This window comes from Grammomys surdaster, unplaced genomic scaffold (assembly GCF_004785775.1).
Source record: "Grammomys surdaster isolate TR1022 unplaced genomic scaffold, NIH_TR_1.0 136, whole genome shotgun sequence".
Classification (NCBI taxonomy): domain Eukaryota; kingdom Metazoa; phylum Chordata; class Mammalia; order Rodentia; family Muridae; genus Grammomys; species Grammomys surdaster.
The window spans coordinates 8,383,354-8,409,363 of NW_021604594.1; the positions used below are offsets into that span (position 1 = coordinate 8,383,354).

Here is a 26,010-nt window from a genome sequence, read left to right on the forward strand (position 1 = left end):
TGGCAAAATTTCTCAGATTCTACATTCAGTTTTAGGGAGAATTTCTATGTTTTCCTTTAGGAGTTGTGGAAAGTAGAGGGCCTGTATCGACATTCAACTAGATAATTATTTTTTTAAGTAAACTTTATTTTTAGAACATTTTTTTCACTTTTCATTGTGTCTTATTTTAAAGATTCTTTTTCTTAATTATGTGTCTGTGTGTGTACGTATGAGAATGGGTGAGCACAGAGGCCAGAAGATGTCACTGTCATTGGATCCCCCAGGACTGGGGTTACGGATGGTGTCCAGCTGCCTGGTGTAGCTGGGAAGTGACCTTAGGTCCTCTGCAAGAGCAGCGAGTGCTCTTAAATGGTGCCACCTCTCCAGCTCCCTATGCATTAGAGAGTAATGTGTTTTTATTGATTGTTTAAGAATGTCACACATAAATGCCATATGTAGAACAGTTTCGTATTTACAGCAAACTTAGAGCTCATGTGGCCTCCCTTTGTGCCCCGCACCCTGTTTCCCGACTTTTTAGCATCTTGCATTATCACAGTGTGTTTGCTGTCGTTCACGAACATGGCTGCACTACTGCTTCCCACTTCATTCACCTCTCCTTACCCTTTACCCAGTACCTTTCCTGTCCGGCGTCCCAAGATTCCCCGTTGCCTTTAGACAACACTAGTTAGTAATTAGTCATTTTCTTATTTTTCTGAGAACTTTACACATGACCACTGTATCTACATCACTCTTGCCTCTCCCCCTCCCCCTTAAACCCCATCTTGACCCCCCTAAACTGATTGTCACCTCTTTGTGATACGCACATGCATACACATTCACACGTACACGAGAACACATACATGCACTCACATATACATACATGAGCGTGCACACACATGCACTCACATGCACACGCACTCATACTTGTACACACACACTATTTAACCTACCTAATCCTTTTAGCTTTGTTTGTATGTCCATGAGACAGTGTGCCAGAGTGCTATAAGCACTTTATATGTCTCTCTATTGGGATTGGCTGCTGTTTTCTCAAGGTTTTCTCAAGGTTTCTGATTCTAGATGCTGGTGAGGACAGCCACAGGTGACACAGGCGATTTGTATCACACCAGATCAAGTCTGTAGTACCATCAGAATGACTTATTCTTGACCTTGATCCCCAGCTGGGGTGATGTATATCAGGTTTCCCGCTGCTGCTCTGATCAAACCAAGCTGCTCCAGTACCTTCTTTCTTTACTGAGCTCTTTGGACAGAACTGTCTATGCAGAGCTGTACCCAACAGTGGAGTGTTATGTTCTGTTTCCTTGAGGAGGAACTAGCTACCCAAACTGCTTAGCATTTGTACTCTATATAATCTTCCTAATTTTCTATAAATCTCTTTATCTGTTTCTCATTTGGGGGTTATAATCCAGTATTACTTTATTAGATACTGTCTTATATCAGAGCCTAGGAAAGCAGTTTTAACAACAAAAAGGGTGTATGGAGGCTGGAAGAAGATCCAGTCACTGCAGCATTTGCACAGAAGCATGAAAACCTAAATTTGATCCCTAGAAGCCATGTGCAGAGCTAGGTTCAAGTGCGAGCTTGCCATCCCAGCACTAGGAAGGAAGAGACAGGTAGATCTTGGGACTCACTGTCCAGACTAATTGGTAAGCCCCGGGTCAGAGGGAGACACTGTCTTAAAAATATAAAATAGAAAGTATCTGAGGAACAACACCCAGGGTTGACCTCTGGCCTCCACAGGTACCGTACACACATGTGTACATACATGTATACACACATGTACACACACACATATACAATGTACATATATGTGCACACACACAAAACATTTACAGACGTTGGAAATGAGTAAGTGCTGCATTTCTAATAATCCTGTCATCATTCATGTACCTGAGTCACTTTAGTGGGATCTGTGAGGTCTGCATGGCACGATCATTAATGTTACTGTCTTAGTCACTGTTTTATTGCTGTGAAGAGATGCCATGATTAAAGCAATGCTGATAAAACAAAGCATTTCACTAGAGGCTGTCTTACAGTTTTAGAAGCTTAGTCCATTATCATCATGTCAGGGAGCATGGTGGCAGGCACACCAGGCATGGTCCTGAGAAGTAGTTGACAGCTACATCCTGGTCTGCAGGTAGGGACAGTGAGCTGGACCTAGCATGGGCTGTTGTAACTTCAAAGTTATCCCCCAGTGACAAACTTCCTCTAACAAAGCCATACCTACTCCAACAAAGCCACAGCTCCCAATCCTTCTAATCCTTTCAAATAGTGCCACTCCAAGGTGACTAAGCACTCAAACATAAGAGCCTATGGGGGGTGCCATTCTTAGTCAAAACACCAACGTAACGAATCACCTACTATATACTAAAAACTTAATACTTACCCAAACATACTGGATACTTCTAAAAGACATGAGTCACAGTATAATGGTTCACATAATTTCAGTCTCTAAGAGGACAGAGGCAAGGGAAAGTGTGATTGCTGCCCTGTGTGACAAGTTTAGGACAGAAATAGGTACCACGTATAGGAGAAGCATCTAATTCAGAGAACTTTATCACAGTTGGTTTGCAGAGAAGGTAACTTCCAAGCTGGGCAGTTTTGAAAAACAGTTCTCAGGAATGTTCCAGGGAGAAGGAAAGTTGCAGGTGAGAGTGTAGAGAACTCAGGTGACAAGGTGTTCAGAACAACTGACCGTCTCTGCACAGCAGGATAGAGGCATGCATGAGGCTACAGAGGGGAGGTCACACAGGACAGTTGTGTCACATGGATGGACTTAAATTTGACTCTAAGAGTGATAGAGAATGACTGCTCAGCCCTCGGCAGAAGGGCCATGTGACTCGTTTGACATTTTAGAGGGATCATTCTGCCATCTACAGAGAGATTCGTGTCGGTTCTTTATAAACACAACTGTGTTTCTAACAGGAAGTTGACTGTGTTCTCACTTTATCTCCTGCTGAACAACATTTGGTGGTTTTCCCAAATCAAATCCATCTTTATAGGATTTGTCACCACTGCTGTGGTCTAACAAATGTGCTTCAGGATTGTGGACCACGTTCCCAAACACAGCAGATGTTTGGAGGAATGAAACATGGTTCCCATGGAAACCTAAGGAAGTAACTATTACTTGGATGCACATATTCTGGCGTGCTTGGAAATTTTTTTCTTCTGTGGTTTATGTATCTGTTACTTCAGTTTTGTGGTGAGATGTTTTGAGTGCATATGAAAGAGTTTTATTAACTGGATGTCTGTATTTGTGCCCAGCACTGTGTGATGTGCCTTATAGAACAATCTCATAGAACCTTTACCAAAACCCACAGAGAAGACAGCAGGATTCTCACCTGACTTGTGAGCAGACGGAGACTCCATGGGGTCTAGAAACTTGATGAGATGTGTTTTGTGGCTTGCATTACTCAGCTGGCTACAGATCTGAATTCAAACTCAGGTCTGAGTTTCACAGGCCCATGTAGTCAGCTGGGATGCAAAGGGTTGTTTGGGGACTGTCTTCTCAGTTGTAGGGCTGTGCTCTCCCCTGGGACCATGACAGTCATGACGGAAGTGAGATGAGAAGCATCTTGAAAATCGTACTTTGCACAGCAGGGAGTACATTCTGGGTAGGAAGACAGTGAGGACAGTGACTAAGCACACTGAGGAAGACCCTTTGATTTAAGGTTGCTGGGCATGATGGCATGTACCTTTAATCCTAGCACTCAGGAGACAGAGCAGGCAGATCTCTGAGTTCAAAGCCAGTGTGGTCTAAAAAGCAAGCACCACAACAGCCAGAGGTACACAGAGACACCTTGTCTCGAAAAACCAAAAACAAACAAACAACTCCTCCCCCAAAAAACAAATAAACAAAAACCTTAAGGTATATGAAACATGTGACCAGAAATCCATAATCCTATGGACTCAGGTTGCTTGGGTGTTAGTTCACAGATCAACTAAGTATCACAAGGCTCCAATGAGATTACTGTACTCAGTGTTTTTCTTACCTAGCAGTTGCCTTCAGTATGACCTTAAAGGTCATGTCAGATCTTTACAAAAGACTTAGTGTAACTGATATGTAAAAGCATATTACATATGCTTTTGTGGTTTGTATGTAAAATGGATCCCACAAGCTCATATCTTAGAGACCTTGGGTCTCAGCTGTTTGGTAAGGACATAAAATCTGTAAGAGGTTGAACCTACCTAGAACAAGCTAGTCATTGAGGAGCAGGATGAGAAGATTATAGCCTAGCCCTATAGTTTTTCATGGAGTTTTTGTAATATCGTTTCTTCCTGGCCCACAGAGATGTGAGCAAGTCACTTCACACTCCCACCACCATGGAACCACCTGCCTCCATGACGTCCCCACAGTAACAAAATGTGTGTCTTAAAATTGTGGGACAGAACAAGTTCTTCTTACTTCAAGATGCTTCTCAATAGACAATTGGTCAGAGTAACAAGAAAAGTAATTGGTACACAGGGCATTACATTAAATAAGCAAATGTAAGAGCCAAATAGCTTTGGCCTCAGTCTCTAGGGGCTGCCTGTGAGTATTTTGTCTCATGAGCCCTACTACCTTCTTGAAAGATCTGAGGTGAGAACGTAGATTTCTTCATTCACTTGGTTCACAAAACTCTGATATTATCTTTAACTTCTACCTTGTTGGAGAGAGGAGAAGCCTGGCATTTAACACCAAAGAAGACAGTGTAAGGCATCCTGAAAACCCAGTCCTGGAGAGGCCCTCAATCTGGTGGGCCCTTAGGTCAGTTATGCTGATAAATTCTGTAGCTGCCAAGCCTAAGGAGGTGACCTTTGCCTCAACTACAACTGGTCTCCTATAGAAAGAAATTGCAGTAGCTCAGGACTTGGATCTAGGAAAATGTCCGTCTGTCCTAGCCCCTCCCTTATCATTGAATGCTGCCAGCTGATGAGCAAGCAGAAGTTCCCAAAGCCTCTGTTCTAATGCATGTGTTTCAAGAAACGTGGCCACTAGTAAACAACCCTTCCATTAGCCATAAAGCTAGGTTTGACCTCATCAGATGCAACCACAAACCTGTGTTCAAACTGAACACATGGTTAAGTTCATCCCATACTATGGGATAAAATTCAAGACCCAGAGGCCAGGAGAGAGGTGGGGGGAGGAACACTGACACAGCAGACATTTATATTATTTATATTGAGATGTGGCAGGATACGAGATCATATCCTGATTGTCAAGGAATGAGATTATTTCTCCCAAAAGCCCCATCTCCTATGACTCTGTTAACATCAGCCCTGACCTGTGCAGAGATGATGGAGAAACTCCCATCATTTCTTTGTAGAGAAGGGAATGGCCCCTTAACTTGGTAAACATATGGGGATGAATTAGACAAACCTTATTTAGGAAATTATCCCTGTTTGCAGGAAGAACTCTTTGGACTAACCGAAAGCCAAATTACAATGATTTCCAAAACCTTTATGCTTCTTCTTCAATCTTCTCTTACTCCCTCTTTTTCTCTCTGTCTCACTGGCCTCCTTGTTTGTCCTTCAAGAAGTTGAACACATGCCTGTCTCTGGGCCTTTGTACTTGCAACCTGTACTCTGCCCCAGATATCCATATGTCCTCCCTGCAATACCTACACACACATGGAGTTTCCAGCACTTCCTCAAATAACACTACTGACTGGGATCCAGGCCTTCAATACACGAGGCTTTGGGGGAAACTTTTCATATTCAAACCAAAATGGTCAGTCTATCCTCTCTTTGCCTCCTTTGTCTCCAGACCAGTGGTTCTTAACCTGTGCATCTCAACCCCTCTGAGGGTTGAATGACCAGTTAACAGGAATCACCTAAGACCATTAGAAAACACAGATGCTTACCTTATGATTCATAACAGTAGCAAATTTACAGTTACAAAGTAGCAACAGAAATAACTTTTTAAATTTTATTTGTTTTAAAGATTTATTTACTTATGTACACAGTGTTCTGCCTGCATCTATTCGTGCATGCCAGAAGAGGGCATCAGATCTCATTAGAGATGGTTGTGAACCATCATGTGGTTGCTAGGAATTGAACTCAGGATCTCTGGAAGAGCAGTCAGTGCTACCAACCTCTGAGCCATCTCTCCAGCCCAACAAAAATAATTTTATGATTGGGGGTCACCCCAACATGAGGAACTATATTAAAGGGTCACAGTGTTAGAAAGGTTGAGAACCACTGGCCTAGAGAAAAGTCCCAGCAAGGCCACATAAATGCCAATGTTCCATGGTGTTCTTCTGTAATCAGTACAAAATGTGTCCCTCTAAAATGATAAACCACTCCACTGGCCCTTTTGATTATTTAAAAAACCTATGGAGTGAGACACATATATAATATAAATAGATATTAAAGACTTGAATATACAGAAATATGGTATTAAATGAAATTAAAGCTCTAATAATTTCATATATATAAATTTTAGGCTCAGAGAACCTTGGTGCATGCTGTGGTTGTTTTAGAAATAGCAACAATCAATCCAAGTTTGCTCAATTAGTCCAAAAGAACGCTATGCTCTCCTCCGCTCTTTACAACAAACTAGAGAAACAAGCAAGCAAGGAGTTCATTAGAGACGCATTTGTGAGGCATTAATACATTTAATAACTTTCATGATTAAGAAAAACAGCCTCACTTTAAAACAGAACGTACGAAACGCTGCCACTGTGGGAATGAAACGCTTATTTTAAAACACGTATAAATTATAGTCCAGTATGCATATGTAGAAAGTCCTGTTGAATCACGCTATCAATCATAAAGACCTCTTTAATTTCAGTGTTAATGGTTGAGATCCTCTGTGACAGACGAGTAGGAACTTAAAGAAAATGGCTGTCTCTTTCATCCTAATGACATTTGTATGATTGAAATGAATAGGCGTTTCCTGACAGTTACATAACAGAAAGCCAGTTCTTACCCATCTCTTATAATAACTTTTTACCATGGGTATTAGAATGGATTTAATCAATATCTAACAATCAAATGTCATATGTATCATATATGTTAAACAATATCTAATATCCATGCACTGTAATCTCACTTGGAGACCTTATCTACCAAACATAATCTTTATAATACAGAAAGGAACTAGGAAGTAATAAAGACACCAAATAAACCACAAAACTCATATAGTAGAATTCATATACTGGGCTCGTTTGCTCAGTTTTAGACACAATCCTTACCGCAATCTTAAATTGCTATTTGTTTTGCTCATTCTTCGTGGTAATCATTCTGACTCAGTGTAAAGTTGTTCTGGCCCTCTTTTTTCAGGGCCCATGGTAGGGGTAGGGTTACTTTTCTCCATGGTTGGAGTGAAAGGGACTTGTAACTTGCTTTTGGTAGTGGTTTGAGTAAAAATGGCTCCCATAGGCTCACACATTTGATTGCTTAGTAACCAAAGAGTAGAATAATTTGAAAGGATTAGGAGGTGTGGCCTTGTTAGAGGAAGTGTGTCATTGGAGTGACCTTTGAGGTTTCAAAAACACGTGCCAAGCCCAATGTCTCTTGCTGTCTGTAGACCCTGATATAGCTCTCAGCTACTGCTCTGGCTCCTGCCTGCATGCTGCCATGCTCCTTAACATCATGACAGTGGACCAAACCTCTGAAACTACAAGCAAGCCCCCAATTAAATGATTTCTTTTATAAGAATTGCTATGATCATTGTTTCTCTTCACAGCAATAGAACAGTAACTAAGACACTCTGGAAGGTGGAACTTAGTTGAGAAGGAAAGGCATCTTCCCCTTTTTATTCACAAGGAAACTGATTCTTAAAATTATAAAGCTAGTGGAGTGACGATGAGTTTAAAGGTCGTGCAATTCTGCTTCCCAATGCTGGCTCCCTAGATGGTGAGAATTAAGAAAACCAAATTAGCCAACCAGTTGGAAATGGCTGGCCTTGAGAATTCTTGCTGATAACGCATTAAAGAATTATTTTACATAAACAAAATGAAATGCTACTTCTGACCCCATAGACAAGGAGACAATGAACTTATACTACAAGTCGATGGTAACTCAGAGATGACGTCTGGTTTCTCTGCTCAGAATTTAGTGGGCTCGCTCACATGGCTGTATGGCTTGGAATAGCATGCTAATCAGATTGCTTTTGGAAGTCAAACGCTTTATAGAAATATTCATTGGAGCAGATTTCATAGTGTTTTTTTAATTTCCATTTTCAATAGAATTAAGAAATGAAAAGAAATCCAGGCACAAAAAATACAGTCATTAAAATAACTAAAGAAACATTTTTAGCCTTCATGAATGAAGGTATTCAGATCATACTGGGACTTAGGGTAAGATGCAGACAAATTTATCTTTTTCCTCTCTGCTCACACTCAGACATCTGACCTGTAGCCTTTGGTAGAGCAAATTCGGGACATTTTAACATGGAAACTGCATGGGTAGGCTTTAACCAGTGGTTTTCACAGAATTTTTCCCAAACTAGCAGCTGCATCAGCTTTATCTAGGAACTTGTTAAACATGTAAATTCTCAGGTCCCACTCAGAGCAACTGAATCGGGAACTATCTAGTATATTCTAGAGTTTGTGACCCACTGAATGATAAATGAGTTAAGGTGCATGGGGTGGGGTTGGGGGCTTCTGAAATATAACAAAGTAAAGGAACCAGAGGCTCTAGAATCCCACAGAAAGATCTCAGTAGAAACCCTTGACAAGATGTCTTGGTATAGGTTATAAGAGAATAGATATCAGATGTAAGAAATCATTCCATGTGAGAAATGGAGGGATTTTTGTGATTTTTACATTCAAAATGTAAGAACAGAAGAGAAAAGGAAAAAGAGATTGCATTGGAGAGAAGCCAGAAATGTAAATAGGGGCTGAGTCTATGAATTAATAGCCAGTGAGCTGGCCTGTGGATGGAAGAGTCAGTAAGATGCCTCACAGGTGCAAGGGTCAGTGAGATACCCTATAGGTGGAAGGGTTGGTGAGCTACCTTATGAATAGAAGGATCATTGAGATACATTATGGACAGAGGGTGAGTAAGATACTCCATGGATGGAATGGTCAATAAGATGCTCCATGGGTAGAAGAACCAGTGTTTAGAGCATTGTAGAGCTGATACTTTATTTGCAGGTATTTACTTGTGTTTGCTTTAATGAAATTCCATTTGTCTTTCCAAAAAAGACAGAGGCTTTGGTGAGGGGAAGGAAGGAGAAGGGATGGAAGAAAGAAAAGAGGGAGGGGGACAGGAAGGAAGGGTAGAAGAAAGGGAAGAAACCTTTATGTTTACTGACCTTACAAAAGCTTGACATGCGTGGCTCTGTGGAGACTGAGGCAGGGGCTGAGTCTCACACTCAGTAGACTGACGATGTAAGACAGAATATGGAAGAACTTAAAGACTAAGGCAAGATTAAACACAATGAAGATTTGCATACATTTGCAAAGAGGCTGTGCATCTCTGTGTTTTCCATGTTTAAGGTCAACCTCACCTATATTTTTAAAGATAAAGACCCCAAATGCTGAGCTCCAGGAAAGGCAGAGGCAGCACATGCCAGGGAAAGCTTGACCCAGTTCTGTTTCTTTATGGAGCATTATTAACCAATATTCAAAGCTTTGTGCATCTAAGCATATAAAAGTGTTATTTGCTCATAATCCTACAGGTCAAGACTTCCAGAGAGTTAGGATGGGTAAATTATCCATATTCCTATGGCACAAACTCAAGAAGACTTCCAGAGAACTAGGATGGGTAGGTCATTCATATCGCCATGGTACCAGCTGAGGGAGTGATAGGCTGGAAGTTCCGTTTCAAGATGGCCTCCTCACTCACACATTTGTAGGGCTTCATGGGGCTCTTTGGACTGTCCTTCTTTCCACTTGATGTTTCAATCTCTAGGTTTCTCCATGTGGCTGGAGTTCTTCCACAGGTTTAATGGGCTTTCTATAAAGTGGTTCATGACTACAGGAGAGAACATTTCAAGAATCAGGACATAAAACCTTCTAGGTTCTCCTGGTCTGGGCGCAGAACAACTTTCAGAGCAAAGCTGTGTATATGACCTCATTAGTAAAACCATCGCAAGCCTCATTGGAGAAGAAGGCACAGAGACACTGCTTTTGACAGGTGGCCTTCTTAACCTGCCACATTAAATACACTGGTTGAAGCCACAGGGTTGTCACTTCTGGCAAGTGCACAGGTGCTGATGTTTAGTGACTTAGTGGCAAAGACAAAGCACAGTGCAGCAAACACTTGTGTGTCTGTTCTGTCATTATGCATGAGCTGATGGGTTCTAATCAAGGATCCATTTTAAGAACTTATTTTAAAACTTAGATTGAGATTTGGAGTGAAGTCTTCAGTATTATAGTTTTAATCTAGGTAATGAAAGATTAACTAAGTTAATCATAAATTTGCTTCCAACAACAATGAGCAATCAAGTAAAATGAGGGCCCCACGTGAAATGTGTTCAATGACGTATTCGTCACTTTTCTGTTGCTGTGATGAGATGCCATGACCAACTTAAGGAAGAGAGTTCTTAGTCTAGAATGCTGCCCTAGAAGGATGAGAGTCCATGATGGCAAAGTGGAGGCGGTGTGATAGACAGTAGGCATGGTGGCCGGAACAGGAAGCTGAGAGCTCACACAACAGAGAGCAAGCTTGGAAAAGAGAGAGCTGACAGGGAATGGCATGAGGCATTTAATCTCAAAGCTCACCCTCAGTGGCACATTTTCTGCAACAAGACTGCACCTCCTAAACCTTCCTAAACAGCACCACCTACTAAGAACCAAGGATCCAAATGCCCAAGACCATGTGGGACAATTTTCACTCAAACCACCAGAACCAGGATGTCCAAAGTATTTACTACAAAGATTTAGTTATAGAAGGCACACCATAAATATGTCATGTTATGAGATTCCTATGTGACCCTTTTCCCCATAGCAAAAGAGCAGTCATCTACCTAATAAATATATTATTTATTATCTCAGATTAAACAAGTATATTTTATTCACTTTAAATTTTGAAAGTTTAATTCCAAAGAACCAGAGAGATGGCTCAGTAGTTAAAAGCACTAGCTGTTCTTCCAGGAATCTTGAGATCAATTCCCAGAACCTACATGGCAGCTCACAGTATAAAGGAATCCAATAGTGTCTTCTGATGTGCAGATTCATTCAGATAAAGCATTCATTCATTCATTCATTCATTCATTCATTCACCCATCCATTCAGACAAAGCACTCATATACGTATAATAAATAAATCTTTTTCTAAAAAGTTCATCTCCATAGATTTTTTTTAAATATGCCATACATTTTGAAGATAATGATAACCAATCACATGGTGGACAGTTATCTGAAGTACCTCTTCGAACATTCCATCCCATCAGACAACAGGACAGTTTCTAAAATATTTGACAATAGAAACGGATCACTCTCAATGCAGCTGTTTAGGCACAATGTTTTAAATGCTGTCAACTTTGTTTTAAAAATTCCAGGAGTATGAACCTCACACAGCTAGATAAACACCCTGTCAGGTTATCCCAAGTAAATTGTCTTCTCTGCAGAGATTGTCACCTTTCTTAGCTGAAGGATCACAACTGATGGCAAACTTTATAATGTCAGAGCTTATCAATAGAAATTATTTGGGATTTTGCTTCAAATCAGCTTAGCAAAAGTTGAGTGTCCTTTACTGTTCGTTTGTCACTGAGAGCCACATTATCACCAGAGCCATCTCATATCTGTATATAGTCATGCAGCCCCTTTCCACTGAGACAGCCAGTCTGGATCCTCACAGGCCTTTGCTCTTCCACTGTGAAGGGTTTCTTCACACCCTGCTTCTCTGGTTAACTTTCCATTTCTGGAGCCAATGCTGACCACCCAATTAACACAACCGCTGAGACTAGAGCTCTGTCCTCAGCCAGCCTAGGTTTCTAGAACTGTAAGAGGAGCACCTGTCTCAGGTCTTACCACACACAGGCAGAGTGCAAAGCCTGACACACTAGTCCTGTTTGGTAGCTCTGTTTACTGTTCTTCTCTTGAAATAGAGTTAATTGTCCTATCCTGTTGTGCAGCTCTGACACAGAAGTGTTGACTGTTTCCCTCTGCCTTCCTTGGGCCTAATGGCTTTATCTTGCTTCTTCTGTTTTGTTTGGACCTAGTTCAATCCGAAAGTTAATTAAAGTGATGGGGTCACCAGTAGTGATTTATCTGAGAAACTGTAAAGAATGCATAAGTCAGAGCTCATCAACAAAACTGAGTTACTAATTTCAACTTCTAAATACTTTGTAAATTAACAGCAACACAAAAGATAAATCCATCTGGGATAGAAATTTCCTTGTGAAAGTTTAATGTTAGTTCAAGTGTCCCAGGGATCAGCTGTTTACTTTCCTATGTAAGCTTTATACTAATTTTATTTAGCTGTCAGAAAAATTAACTACTGTGTATATTGTGGCCAGCCCCTCACAAGCTACCAACATTTTTCATAGAGGAAGACAGTGTGGATATTACTATAACATTTTGCAATTATTTTCTTCCAAACTATTAAGACACATTTAATGAACTTTGTAAAAATCTGATCAAACATACTATTGTCTAAAACGTATGCTGCACCTCTATCCTTGCTATGCAGCAGAAAGCATGGGAAATTATAGAATTAATATAGCCTGGAATTGTAGAAGGATCCTTTAGCTTATCCAAGGATGCTCATAACTAATAGTTAATGCACATGTCTTCTGTGTGTTGTTAAATTCTGTTCTTGACTATAAGAATTTACTTGATTTTTCATCATCAAATGTGCTGTGTAATTTTAATCATATCTAAAACAGTGATAATTTTCTTTTGAAGACTGGCTAGGCTGGAAGTAATCAGAGATCACTTCTGTTCTTCTCCTGAAATTCTGCCACAGATGGTAGGTTAATGAGGTTATGTAGTTCTACTCATTTTTGAGGACTGTTATAATATAACAAAATACCACAGGCTGGATGGCTCTAACCCTGGAAATTAATTCCATATTTCTTGAGTCTTAAGGTCAAGGTCAAGATGCCAGTGGTTTGGATTTTTTTTTGCAACCTTTTGTTTTTGACTTATGGATGGTCGTCTACTTGGTGTGTGCTTACATAGTCACTCTTTACTCTATGTGTCATCTGTGTCCTTTGTCCTAAGGTCCTGTGCTTGTAAGCACACCACTCACATTGGACTGGGCACACTCACAGGACCTCATTTTACCTTAATTACCCCCTCACAGATCATGTCTCCAAATATGGCAACATTCTGAGAGTTAGGGAATTCAGTATGTGATTTTGGTGGAGTGAGAGACACAATTCAGCTCATAGCAGAAGCATTGTGGAAAATATTCAATGCATTTGGTAAACATCCAGATTAAACACTCCAAAGGAAAACTCGCTGGGGGATGAACAGAGGAAAATGAGTATCTTGGAATACAGCTTAGCGTTATCTTTAGGTTTGTTCTTAGTCCTGCTGACTTGACAGGGTAGTAGGTAGGCTTGTACTTCAGTTTAATGGTGAATCATTTTAGCTTAAATATATCTCAGTGTGTAAGCATTTATGCCCATATGAAATACAGTTTTAACTAATCCTTCCTGTATTTGCCTTGTCTGACACTGTTACTCATACCACTCAGTATATGATCAGGTATGGTGTCTATTATTATTTCTTCAAGGATGCAACACCATTTCAAATTGTTGATAAAGGAAGGCAGGGAGAAGATGGGAGGTAGAGATTATTTTCTTTTAAAATGATCTTATGTTTTATATGTCAGTTCACCAAATACACTAAGTGACAACTAAGTGTCAAGCATACTCCTAAGGGCAGGGTGCATATTGGTGATCAAAATTAATGCTAATCTTAGATTTCATGATCAACCAGCTTTTCACTGCTATAGTGAGTTACCTGAGGAAAATGAAGTTTTCCTCATGGTTTCATGGTCACTTGGCCTGAGATAAGTCTGAGAGCCCAGGCTGGTGCAAAGATGCTCAACTCAAGGCACCTTGAAGAAAAGGGAGACAGAAGAAGAAGCTAAGGACAAAATGAACCCTTCTGGGGCCTGTCACCAGTGACCTACCTCTTCCAATCAGGCCCCAACTCCTACACTTCTACCATCCCCCAGTTGCACCACCTGCTGAGGATCAAACCTTCTACTTTGAGCTCTTGAGGGACATTCCAGACCCAAACTACAATAATGGTCCTTGAGCTCTAGGTGGGTGGGGACGCCGGCCATTGTGGTGAGCGATGTAAAAGGCATCCTCTTCACTCAAAGGATACAGACGTGGAGAAGTGGTTTCCCAAAGTGATCAGGAGGATCTCACTGAAGACATGAGAGTCAACCTAATGTCAAAAGGTGGATCCCTGCCAGGTAATGAAGGCATAGGAAGCGCCCAGGTACAGAAGAACCGGGTGGATTAAAGATCCAAAAGGTGGGGTTGGAGTAGACAGAAAGGGACTAGCAACATTGGGGGCCGTTGAAGCATATCAATGGCCAAATTGTACATGACCTACTAGGTCCACGCACAGGATTGAATTAGCCTGCTGACCTAACACCTGTAAGCAGTCTATAGGCAGTGCCGGAGGAAACATGGCAGATTTGTGGGAATCTGATGGTTTTCACCTTGGGGATGGAGTGATCGGATTTTGAAATTTGTAAGTTTATTCTGTCTGATGGTTACATGGAGACCAGAGGCAGTCACTGTCTGAGCTGAGAGGTTATGACAGACTGAAAGGAGAGGCAGAGTTACAGGAGGGGAGATGTCATTTAGTGTAAGGGAAACAGTTCAGAGGAAAAAGTCAAGGATAATCCCGAGGCTTCTGGTTTAAATAAATTGCTGGGTAGGGCACTACTTACTGAGTCAAGAGAGACTGAGAAAAAAGATCTGTACTGTGCCTTAGTTTTTCTTTGGTGCTGTAATGAACCCTACTGCAACACAGTGAATTAAAATAGCACATGCGCATTATGTTGGAATTCTGAAGGTCATAAGTCTACAAGAGGCCTTATAAGGCCGGAATCAAGATGTAAAAGGTATTTGTTCCCATGCAGATGCTAATGGACAGTCTATGTACCTGACTTTTCTGCCTTGTGGTGCTAACCTTCACGCTGTGGGCCATCTCCTACCCTTCCCTGCCAAGTCAAGTCTCACACTGTGTCACTCTGGCTCTTCTTGTCATTCTTCACTTGGAAAGACTGTGTAGACACACTAAACCCAAGTACTTAGTTTTTTTCAATGTTAATTCCTTCTGTGGACAGCTTCTCTTTGCAATCTAACGTAACATGTTCAACAATACCAAGTATGTCGTGGACACTCGACATGAATGTCCTGTGATATGGAGCTGTAAACAGTTGTTCTGTCCAGTACATGTAGAAAAATCAACATCCATGTTGAGGCATGTTACATTTGAGCTGCCAGTGAGTCAGCACTGCAGGAACTCACAATGATGGCTGTTGCCAATGTTAGTGACAATGCAGAGAGGTCTGTACTAAATGTAGAAGTTGTCAACACAGACATGCTATGGAAAGCATGGGGTGATGTAGCATCCCTGAAAGAGAGGACAGTCCTACAGAGCTACCATGTTTCAAGTGAAAGAGGAAAGACAAAGAAGAAAGCAACAGAAGGACCAGAGAAATGGGATGGAAGCCCAAAACAATGTGCCACCAGGGAAGCCCAGCCTGAAGCCTTAAAGAAAGAAGGGAGGAGTGGTCCCCCAGGTTCAGTGTCACCACATGGAACGTCTGCACATCTGTCAGTGGACTTGTCCACAAGAGCTTGCAAGTTTGTATCAAGGCTTCAGTACAGAAATGAGGGTGGCATTGAAACTGATGAAGGTGGAGATCATGGTCACAGATGATGAAGTTCTACGTGACATTAGCAGCATCTGTAGATGCTTTTAAAACCAGTGAGGCAGGCCCAGTGAGATAGCTAGTGAATGCATCAAAGCCCTTGCTATCAAACCTGGTAACCTGGACTTGATACCCAAGACTTACACTGTAGACAAGAATAACCAACTCTCACAAGTAGTTCCCTGACACACACACACACACACACACACAAACACACACACACACACACACACACACACGAGTCCATCATTTTTTGGTCACAGTCTTTGCAAGGAGAAGCTGGGAGTGTAGCCAGTCACTGCTGTAATTAACCCCTAGTCAGAATGTGACACCAGAATGGGTAGAGAGGTCATGGGCTTTCATGGGACCACCCTGTGTGTGTAACAAATGTAGAAAATCAGCTGGAGAAATAACTCACCTTGCCCTTCCTAGATGCATCTGAGTGCTGGTTTGGCCAGCACATGTAAAGCTACAAAGATACAGAGATTGGCAAGGTCTCTGTGCAATGATGCCCCCACTCAGAGAATGCGCCATAGACTTTCCTAGCACGTGCAAGGCCCTGGGTCCAGCCCACAGCACTTGTCTTAGTTATTTTTCTGTTGTTATAAAGAGATACCATGACCAAGACAATTTATAGAAGAAAGAATTGGTTAGAGTTCATGGTCATCAAGGCAGGTAACATGGAAACAGGCAGACAGGCATGGTGCTGAAGCTGTAGAGAGAACTCACGTCTCACATACAGGCACAAAGCAGAAAGCAAGAGCTAACCAGGAATGGTTTGGGCTTTCGAAACATACCTCTTAATCCTTCCTAACTAGTCCACCCACTGGATGGAAGGAACATATGAGTCTATGGGGGTTATTCTCATTCAAACCGACACAGCATTGAAAAAAAATCCTCCCAAACTCAGCTTACAAAGTCCCTTAGAGCTAAACAGCAAGGAGTGCTTTGAGGAATTATGCTAAAATAACCCTTAGAAAACCTCTGGGTTTCTTTGTCTGGAGTACCTTGATTCTGTCTTGGCTGTCCCAGGATTGCTAGCAGAGACTTGCTATCCTTCTCCAAGTTTACCATAAGGGCTTGAACTGCAGAACAGTGAGAATTCCTTCCTGTTCACTCCCAGGTACTAGACCTTTCAGGAGAAGGTGGTTGAAAGATTCTCGAAGTCAAAAGTGGTAGCTCATAATAGAGTTCCAGCACTTGGGAGACTGAGGCAGGAGGATCATCCTAAGTTTAATGTCTGCCTGGCTATGTCATGGATTCCAGGAAAGTCTGGAATATCATGTGAGATTCTGTCTCAGAAAAGCAAAACAAACCAAATGTATTCTGAGCCCAGTTGCTTTTCCACCCTCTTGCCTGGCTCTGAGTCAAATCATAGGAGATAAGGGAATCTCATAAGAAGATTCAAAGGCCAACCCCAAAACATTCTTGATTTTATGATTTGTCAAGTTAAATAAAATAAAAAAGTATGATAGTCCTGAGAATATACCCAACGTACTTATTCCCTTAATCCTTAGCCTTGCCCTATGCTCAAAATTAGTTTGATTTATCATAGATCTGAACATAAAGAAATAAACAAGAAAGTTCTGGGAGACAGTACAAGTTGTACACATGTGGGAAAATACACACACACACGTACACACACACACACCAGTAACTTTCATGCTTCTTAGAAAAGACATATGAAACAGTAATCATAAAAATGGACAAGTATACTAAATCAAATTTTAAAACCTCAGTCCATTAAAGGCATAACCAGGTACAATGCACACAATTCACATGCCTGTGGTCTCAGCTACCGAGAGTCTGAGACAGGGCAATATTCAGGACATCGCAGGTAGCCCTCCTCTTAAAAACAAGCAAACAAAAGTGTACCGTTACACTAGACTGGGAAGCAATGTTTGTGAATATATATGGATATCTATTATAGAACTTAATTCTAAAATATACAAAAACCTTATACCTCACTTATAAATGAGCTGTATGTGAATCATAATTGAAATGAAATTATAAATGAAAAAGAAGCTAATGTTAAGTGAACAGAAAGCCTTAGTCTGTAATAGTTAGTTGCTTCACTGATTCAGATAGTTTCAATTTAGTATTGTTAATAGGTTTTTTCTTTTATTAATAATAAAGGAAGTGGAAAATTGATTTAAGGAAAGTGGGAGCATGCCTTAGACGCATGCTTAAAAAAAAAACCTAGCTGAGCACCATCTAGTGGCAGGGATTTGAATTGCAGTTTTGGGTTTTGGTTTTGATTTCTCTGGTTAGCTGCTGATTTTCAAGACTTAATATACAAAAAGGAACTTGCACACACTAAGAAAATCTAAGACAATAATAAAGTTAGAGATAACTTTAATAAAATAGAACCAAAAATACAGAGCGTTTATTGAAAAAATATCGCATCAACAAAGATCGTAATATATATGTAGACTTTTAACTGACTATTCATATAATCAATATAAGTTAATGTATGTACATTACATATATAATAACATAAGTAATTGTGCGTCAGATAATGGACATGTACTCTTGCATTAAATTTTCCTAAGAACTCTGTGAAAGACAAACCCACTCCAGGTAATAATGTTACAATTAACATTTTTCTGGTGGAAACTCATTTTGTTGTTAATAAGCAAACCTAAGAAATGTTATTTATCTCACAATATAATGTTTTGTGGGAAAGCTATGGAGAAAAGAAGTAAAGAGGAGGGGGACCATGGTCACAGTAGGAGACAGAGTGTTTACTTCTGGTAAATGTTACAAGGTTTCACTTGAGCATTACAATATTCTGCCATCATGTTCCTACACATCTGTGAACTCCGCAGCACCCCAATTAAGTTTTAAGAAGTTGTTACACACTTTACAGCGTAATATAATTTTTTTCCTGTTGAAAATAATGGAAAATGCCCTCCTGCCTGGGGTTTCAGGCGGAGCCTGTGATTTTCAAGAACAGCTGCTGTTAAACACAAGGTGGCTCTATAGTAGAATTTCTCCATTTAACAAGGGAGATCCAAGTTCACAGAGCTGGGAAGTGAGGAGGCTCTGAAAATGTGGCTGAACCGACTGTATTCAGCCACTAGGAGGCGCTGTCTCCACAGCTGTGTGCTTTCACCCATATTAGCGTTCCTCAAACGTTCTTGTCAATGGCTTATTATTAGGTTGGCATGTTTTGACATTGCTATATCATCTAAAGCAGAGTTCTAAGGCTAATTAGATTTGGGAAATGCTGAGCTACAGTTGAGAGGCAAACTGTGATCCTCCAAGGTTGGAAAGTGCAGAAAGATTTAATGGGTCCCAAGGCTCGAGATTAGACTGAGAATGTGTTTGGTAGCAAGTAACATGTAAAATGCATACTTTGTATACAAGTGTGTGATACATATGTGTGTTTGCCTGAAAATGTACTAGTACTAGCTAGCTTAACACCCATGAACCTACTTGTTCCTTAAAAGAAGGAACCAGCAGCAAAATAGCCCAGGGCCAGGATGTCTTTTCCTTCCCTGTTCTACTGTCCAGAACATCCGTGGTTGTCATTGACACTAGAGTTGAGTACACCTCCATGTATCAAAACTGAATCCCACAGAGGGGGAAAAAAGCTGAAAAGAGACAGCCCCGGCATTAAGAGCAGTGTCATATACTCTATGTGACCACCTTGACTTACACAGAGCAGATAGATAGATAGATAGATAGATAGATAGATAGATAGATAGATAGATAGATAGATTTACATACATGCATGCATTTATACATACACAGATAGATAGACACACCCACACACACACATATATATGCAGATAGATAGATAGATAGATAGATAGATAGATAGATAGATGATAGACACACAGACAGACAGACAGACAGACATTACATTTAACCCCCTGTATCAGTGACTTGGGGTATGGTGATAAATCATAAAGACTGATTTCTTGTTCGAATGATATCATCAGGAGCAAGTTGGCCACAGCTCTATGAATGTATCTTCTTCATGTTGAATCTGAAGCTGCAAAAATAACCCTCTCTGGTCATGGCCTTCTAATAATTCAGGGAGAAGAGAGCTGGTGAAATCATGTGATTGCCCTTAAGAGTCACTTCTGTCACTTTCCCTAACATCCCTATGCCCAATAAAGGTCACACACTAAGGCTAACATCAGTAGGGTTAGGTTTATGATCCTATTGTCACATGGGTCACCAGTACATAGCTATGTAGTCTTTCCAGTGTGTTTAATAACAAGGAGAGTAATGGAACAAACGGAAGTGGAGTCAACAACCAACAGTGTCTCCCATAAGACACACACATGCACACACACACACACACACACACACATATTACAGAACATTTCTCAGGAGAGGTACTCACATCCTCTGGTGACTGTGGTCTTGACCTGCAACATGTTCCTTTGAGGATACTGGTGTAACATAGTCAGCCTTCAGACTGTGTCACAGATGATTTTTAGTAGTCTCTTGTTCGACATTGAAGTCAACTGTCAAGTCAAGGTGGTGTACGTGAGAGAAGCCCGTTTTCCAGGGAGGAGGATTCTAGGCAACCCCCACCGTGTCCGTTACTGACGTTTTTTCCTCTTCCCCATCAGGTGCTGTCGTACCACGCCACATGTTCCAAGGCTGAAGTTGACAAGTTTAAGGTGAGGAAGGGAACCATAAACACATAGAGTTAAGCTTTGTCTGACTCTGTCGTCCTTCTCACTGGGAGCATGAGCCACAGTCCTGGGCAGAGTGGCTTGGAGTCCTTCATTTTAGAGAGGTGGACGGATTACATAATTGAATAGTCCCTGTGTGGTTTACGTGAGTCAATATGTCTTTCCATGTGTCAAACATACAGATACAGGGTGGGGCTGGGGGGAGTCTGTATAATAGGGTGAGAATCTGGACGCCTGACTTAGGTATTGATTTTTACTTCTAACTTACGGCCCACTTAAAAATTTTAGAGCCTTATTCTTTTTTATCTATAAAACTAAATCAAGAGATTAGGATCATAGCAGGTAACATCTATCACATGCTTACTGTATGCCAGGAATGGTACAAGGCTCTTTAATGTATTGGTCTATCTCAACCTCACGGTCCTGTGAAAGGCTATGCACACTATTTTTCAGTTGAGTAAACCAAGGAGACACTGAGTGACCAGTATAACCAGTAACAAGTATAAGAAGTTTGATGGTCCTCTCCAGCACTGGAGGTCTTAACTGTGTGCTTCCCTGCTGCTTGGGGTGATGCCCAGCTGGTTCCCACGGCTGACTAGTCTGTGAATGAGTTTAAGCTCTGGGTGACCCCCAACTGGTTCCCACGGCCAGCCCACAAGTCTATGAATGAGTGTAAGATGTTCCTTTGTATCTTAGTTTCCACTGTTTCTCTAGGTGTGGTTCAGAATGCTGTCTTGTCTCCTTGGGTTCCTACAAATCGTTTTTTAACAACAGCCACAAAACAGGTGCCATAGCTCAATGGTATGAAACTTGCCTATCATGTTCGGGCCCCTGGATTCAATCCCCAGGACTTCAGGAAAAGCATAAGAATGTAGGGAAAGTGATTTTCTTCCTCTAAAATGCTTTGTTCTTTGCATTTTTCAATTCTGTTTAAAAGTGCTGAGAATGATGAGGAAAAGCCACTGCATCTATTAGAAATGCTATACACTGTGATGTTAGTACATGGCATTTGCTTGCTGCTCTTCCAGGAGTCCTATCTGCACATAGATCCATTTTATCCTTATAGGGAAAGAATGGCACAGAGACCTTTGATCCCGATAGTCCGTATTAGAATCAGATCATCTGAACTTCTAAAGAGAACAAAGAAAGACCCTGAGGACAGGAATAGAATTCCCCAGGAGGGCAAGGTACACATAACAGGTATGTAATGAGCTGTTACATTAGACAGACCTTTAAGGAAAGGTCTTAGAGTGGTACCCCAGGTCAAAAGGAAAGACAACACTATCATGAGGTAATTGCTGCCCTACCCCCAGGAAGGAACAAAGCAATCAAAGCCACAGCACTCAGGGCCTATTTGTTGTAGAGGCAAATATCTTACATATACTTTTAGTTTGTTTCTGTCTCTGTAACAAAATACCTAAGACTGTGTAATTTATAAACAATAAAGGTTGCTTCGCTCATGCTGTACAGGTTGAGAAATCCGAGGGCATGACTGACATCTGCTCGGCATCTGGTGTGTTTGCACACGTGTGTGTGGGGGGGCTTCTTGCTTCATCACAACAGAGCAGAAGGCATCATGTAACAAGATAGAGCAAGCACTCCAGAGAGCTGCTCTAAACCCTAGCTTCCCTTTTGGTAAGCCAGGAATCCATTCACTCATGAACCAAGGCAGGGTCCTCAGGACCCATCCAGCTCCCAAAGTCTCACTGACCAACACCACTACAGTGATTGCAAATTTCTAACACATGGAATTTGGGGGTTTAAATCATGGGATATGTTGACTAGGACATGAACTTCATTATGGCAGAACTTTTTTCTTTGTTATTCTATCTCTACTGCCTTTCAAAGTTCTTGGACCACAGTGACATTCAGTAAATACTTGGTGAATGAATGAATGAATGAATGAATGAATGAATGCAAAGAATATCAGTACTGTAGATCTTAAGGCAGTTAGCCATCAAGAAAATATTAAAACTGTAATATGAAATTATTTTAGATGCTAATTTAAATTGAAATTTTTATTTAATGTATGCAAATTATATTTTCCCATAGAATAATAAAAGCTTATTTACCTTAGTAAAATTTGGTATGTATTCATCAAAACACTAGATATTATATGGTAAATCTGTAAAAATTTTGTTTTGATCTATAAATTTGGAATGTTAAACAATGAGGCAAAGATCTTGCTACCTAGAAATCTGATTGATGGAAATATCCAGCTCTGCTAAAAAGATAACATTATAGTCTATTATTTCATTTTTACTACTATTATGATTATTCTTGTTGCCAAAGCAGGGAAGTAACCAGAAAGAAGACAGAAAAATGCATAATGAACTAAATGTGACCATAAAAGCCACTCACAGCAACCTCCCAGAAATACAGCAAGCCACTCATGGTCTAGAGATCTCTGCTTTGTGAAGGTCACTAACCTGTATGCAGGTTCCATTCTTTGCTTTAGAGCAAACAGAACTCCCGTGTCTTAGAATACGCCATGCTTTTTTTTCTACTATTAGCTCCCGAACATACTAAAACTATGAAGTATTTAAATTTGAGAACAAAGGGTTATTTCATCTTAAAACTATCAAGATTACTAACTGAACTGATTTAGTCCAGATTTTATCCCAAAAGATATTAGCTGGTGCCCTATTATAATGTAATTTAGATGTAGTAGTAATTTTAACCAAACGGTTTCTTCCTTGATATATAAAGTAAATAAAACATTTTCCTAATTGATGGCTTGTGTCTATTATAACTGCAGCATTAACATTAAGATGTAGTGTGCTTACAGAATCCTGCATATAGTCGTGGGACATTTATGAAAACTTCAGACTCGGTTGTATATAACTAAGTAAATAACTGAACAAATACTTTATTGTCACCAGTATATACAGACAAGACACATCGACATGCAACTATGTTGTAACCTGTATTCTCTTCAGCACTTTTGAAAGTATGCATTTTTTAAAAAAAATAATATAGAGATTTAAATCTGTAATCAGTGTTGTCCATAGATTTCCTGAATTAAAGGTTATAAGATAGTTAAAGAATAGTCCTAGTGTTCACTCTACTGGGCTGGGACCAGTGCTTGGTGATTCAGAGATGACCACAGAGTTTGGGAAGAAATTGTCTAGTCATCTGGTGGTAGAAAATATCTGGAGCTTAGATACACACAGGCACATGACAGACCTCAATAGGAGCCCTAGATGCCCACGTCCAGATGTGCATCCAGAGACCAGAAAGATGTGGTCATGTATGGGAGTCTGAGAGCCTTTCTGAGTCAAGAGTGGGTCTAATGGAAGCAGAGTCCACATGCTTCCCTATCTTCACATGAGTCCATGCTCAGTGTGTGAGCCAGCTCCTGGATCCATCTCATCCCTCAGTGACCCATGAACCCCTGTTCTTAGCTAAGAACATGCGTGGATGCAAAGCCTGATCGTTAGGATGGTCTCAGCTGATGCCATGCTTCAGATAGCTCAGCCTCCAGAGTGTCAGCTGCACACATCAGGGACTGAAAGCTTCACTGCAGACCAGAGCAGGGACACATTCCTGCCAGTAAGACTGGGCTGGGAAGGACAGTGCCGGTGGAGAGGCCACTTGGTAAGGGCAGGGAAGGCACACTCTAAAGACCTCAGTAAGCAGTGTGGGTACCAATACTGAAGAGTGGAGAGTGAGATCTGCGCCCTTCCTTGTTCTTAGTTCACAGCCATTTGTACGCATAGAGGGTGTGACCTAAAGGCGGGCTGACTTCATGTGAGATAAAGCTGCCTCATGCCTGCTGATTCTTTTTCACACTGATTCACTTGGTGGATATTTTCCCCCATTTTAGAATGCCATGAAGGAGATATCTGTGATTTCCTTTATTCTGATTCCTCCTGTTTGGTTTGTTGGAAAGAATTCGGAGCTATGTGTAGTAGCAGGCCGGAAAACAGGATTAGAGTTTGTCTCTGTCTTTTTTCTGTTGCTATGGTCAAACTCCCAAATAAAAGCAACTTAAGGGGAACAAATTCATTTCAGATCACAGCTCAGGCTATAGTCCATCACTGCAGGGAACTCACAAGGCGGGACCCAGAGGCAGCCGGTCAAGGCCACAGTCAGGAACAGGGAGAGAAGGAGAGTGTACCTGCAGGTGCCCAACCCACTCTCTCCATTCACACAGTTCAGGGTCTCCCACCATGGTAATGGTTACACCCACAGTAGCAGGGGCTTCCCACCTCACTTAGCATGCTCAAGGTAACACTTCACAGGTACAGGCCACAGGCTGAGTTATCTAGACAGAACCTCCCTGAGACTCTCCTGGCAGGTCAACCTAGATTGTTTCTAGCTAGCAACTAAAACTGACCCTGTCCAACTTGAAAGCAGATATCCCAGCGCTGCCCAACAAATGGATTGTGCTTCAAGAACGTCAGAACACAGGCTTGTTTTTCCTAGTTCTGATATTATTCATACCTCAGGAAATAGTCTTATTTGTAGTTTGTATCTCACAAACACACGCAAAGATTCCTAAACTTCCAGGTACTAATAAATTAACTGCCTTTGGAAGTCTGATTCAGATTATAATGTCGATAAATTATCCTTTATGGGCTGATTGCCCTGTGCGTTAATGAGCAGGCCAAGCTCCAAAGAATGGCTTTTTTCCTCATTAACATTTACTGTTCCATGAACTTGAAATGAGAAAGTGACATAGAGAAAATTTGTGCAGATTTTAGTGCCTGTTTACGTCTCTTCAGCACTGCGCTAACAGGAATAGCATACAGAGACCATATTGACAATTAGATCTCTTCGAAGATGGCTAGTTTAAAGGCTTTTAATAACCTGAAGATACCAGCTGTGATAGCGTGAGAAAATGAGCTTAGCACACCAATTATATGCTCCTGTGGTTTTACACACTTTCCTTGGGTTCCATTGCAATGGACAGAGCTAATGGTTATCACCACCTACCGCCAGTCTGTCCGTTAGCATCAACCTGTGGACATTCTTAGGCTATAGTGCCTCCTTCAGTCGTCCCTTCTTCCAGTTCAGAACTGCATGGGTTACAGCTGCAATGAAAGACGAGGCTCGTTTACTGCCCCATAACTGCCTCAGTAATTAAAAGCCAGTAACTCAAGGTGGATGTTTGAGTCTGGACCACCTCTTCCATCATCCAGGCCTTCAGTGTTAATGCCCAAGCCACAAACTGATAGCATGGCAAAGTAAATAAAACACCAAGAATAGACACACTTCTATTGGCATTTGCATATGGAAATAAGAGCAAGGGAAATGGTGAGATGTGGTGTCAAAGGTCATCTTCATCTTCTAGTTTAGATTTAAGAGATCACTTCGATTCATGGGATAAAAATCTCGAGGAGAAGCGGCCTCAGGATGACCCACCAATGCTGCTATGGCGATCTCTGTGGGTTCTTCAGGAACGATCAGCAGCAAGGAATGCCACACTCCCTTTGTGGACAGGTGCTGGAGTTGCATTACACTATAAACTCAAGAAAATGTTTCTGTCCCTAGTTGTTACTGCACAAGATAGCCTCCTTCCCGGCCACTTCCCTCAGCCACACAGCACACTGGAGAAAGAGTGAGTTCACAGC

At 41.1% G+C, this 26,010-nt stretch overlaps 1 protein-coding gene across 1 annotated transcript in view; it reads left to right on the forward strand.

Annotated features, from left to right (window-relative positions):
- Pde11a (phosphodiesterase 11A) overlaps window positions 1-26,010 on the forward strand; it is a 343,221-nt gene that overhangs the window by 198,145 nt on the left and 119,066 nt on the right. Inside the window, exon 10 of the mRNA XM_028762965.1 lies at window positions 20,369-20,419. Coding sequence (XP_028618798.1) covers window positions 20,369-20,419 — 51 coding nt within the window. The remainder of the gene's footprint in view (window positions 1-20,368; window positions 20,420-26,010) is intronic.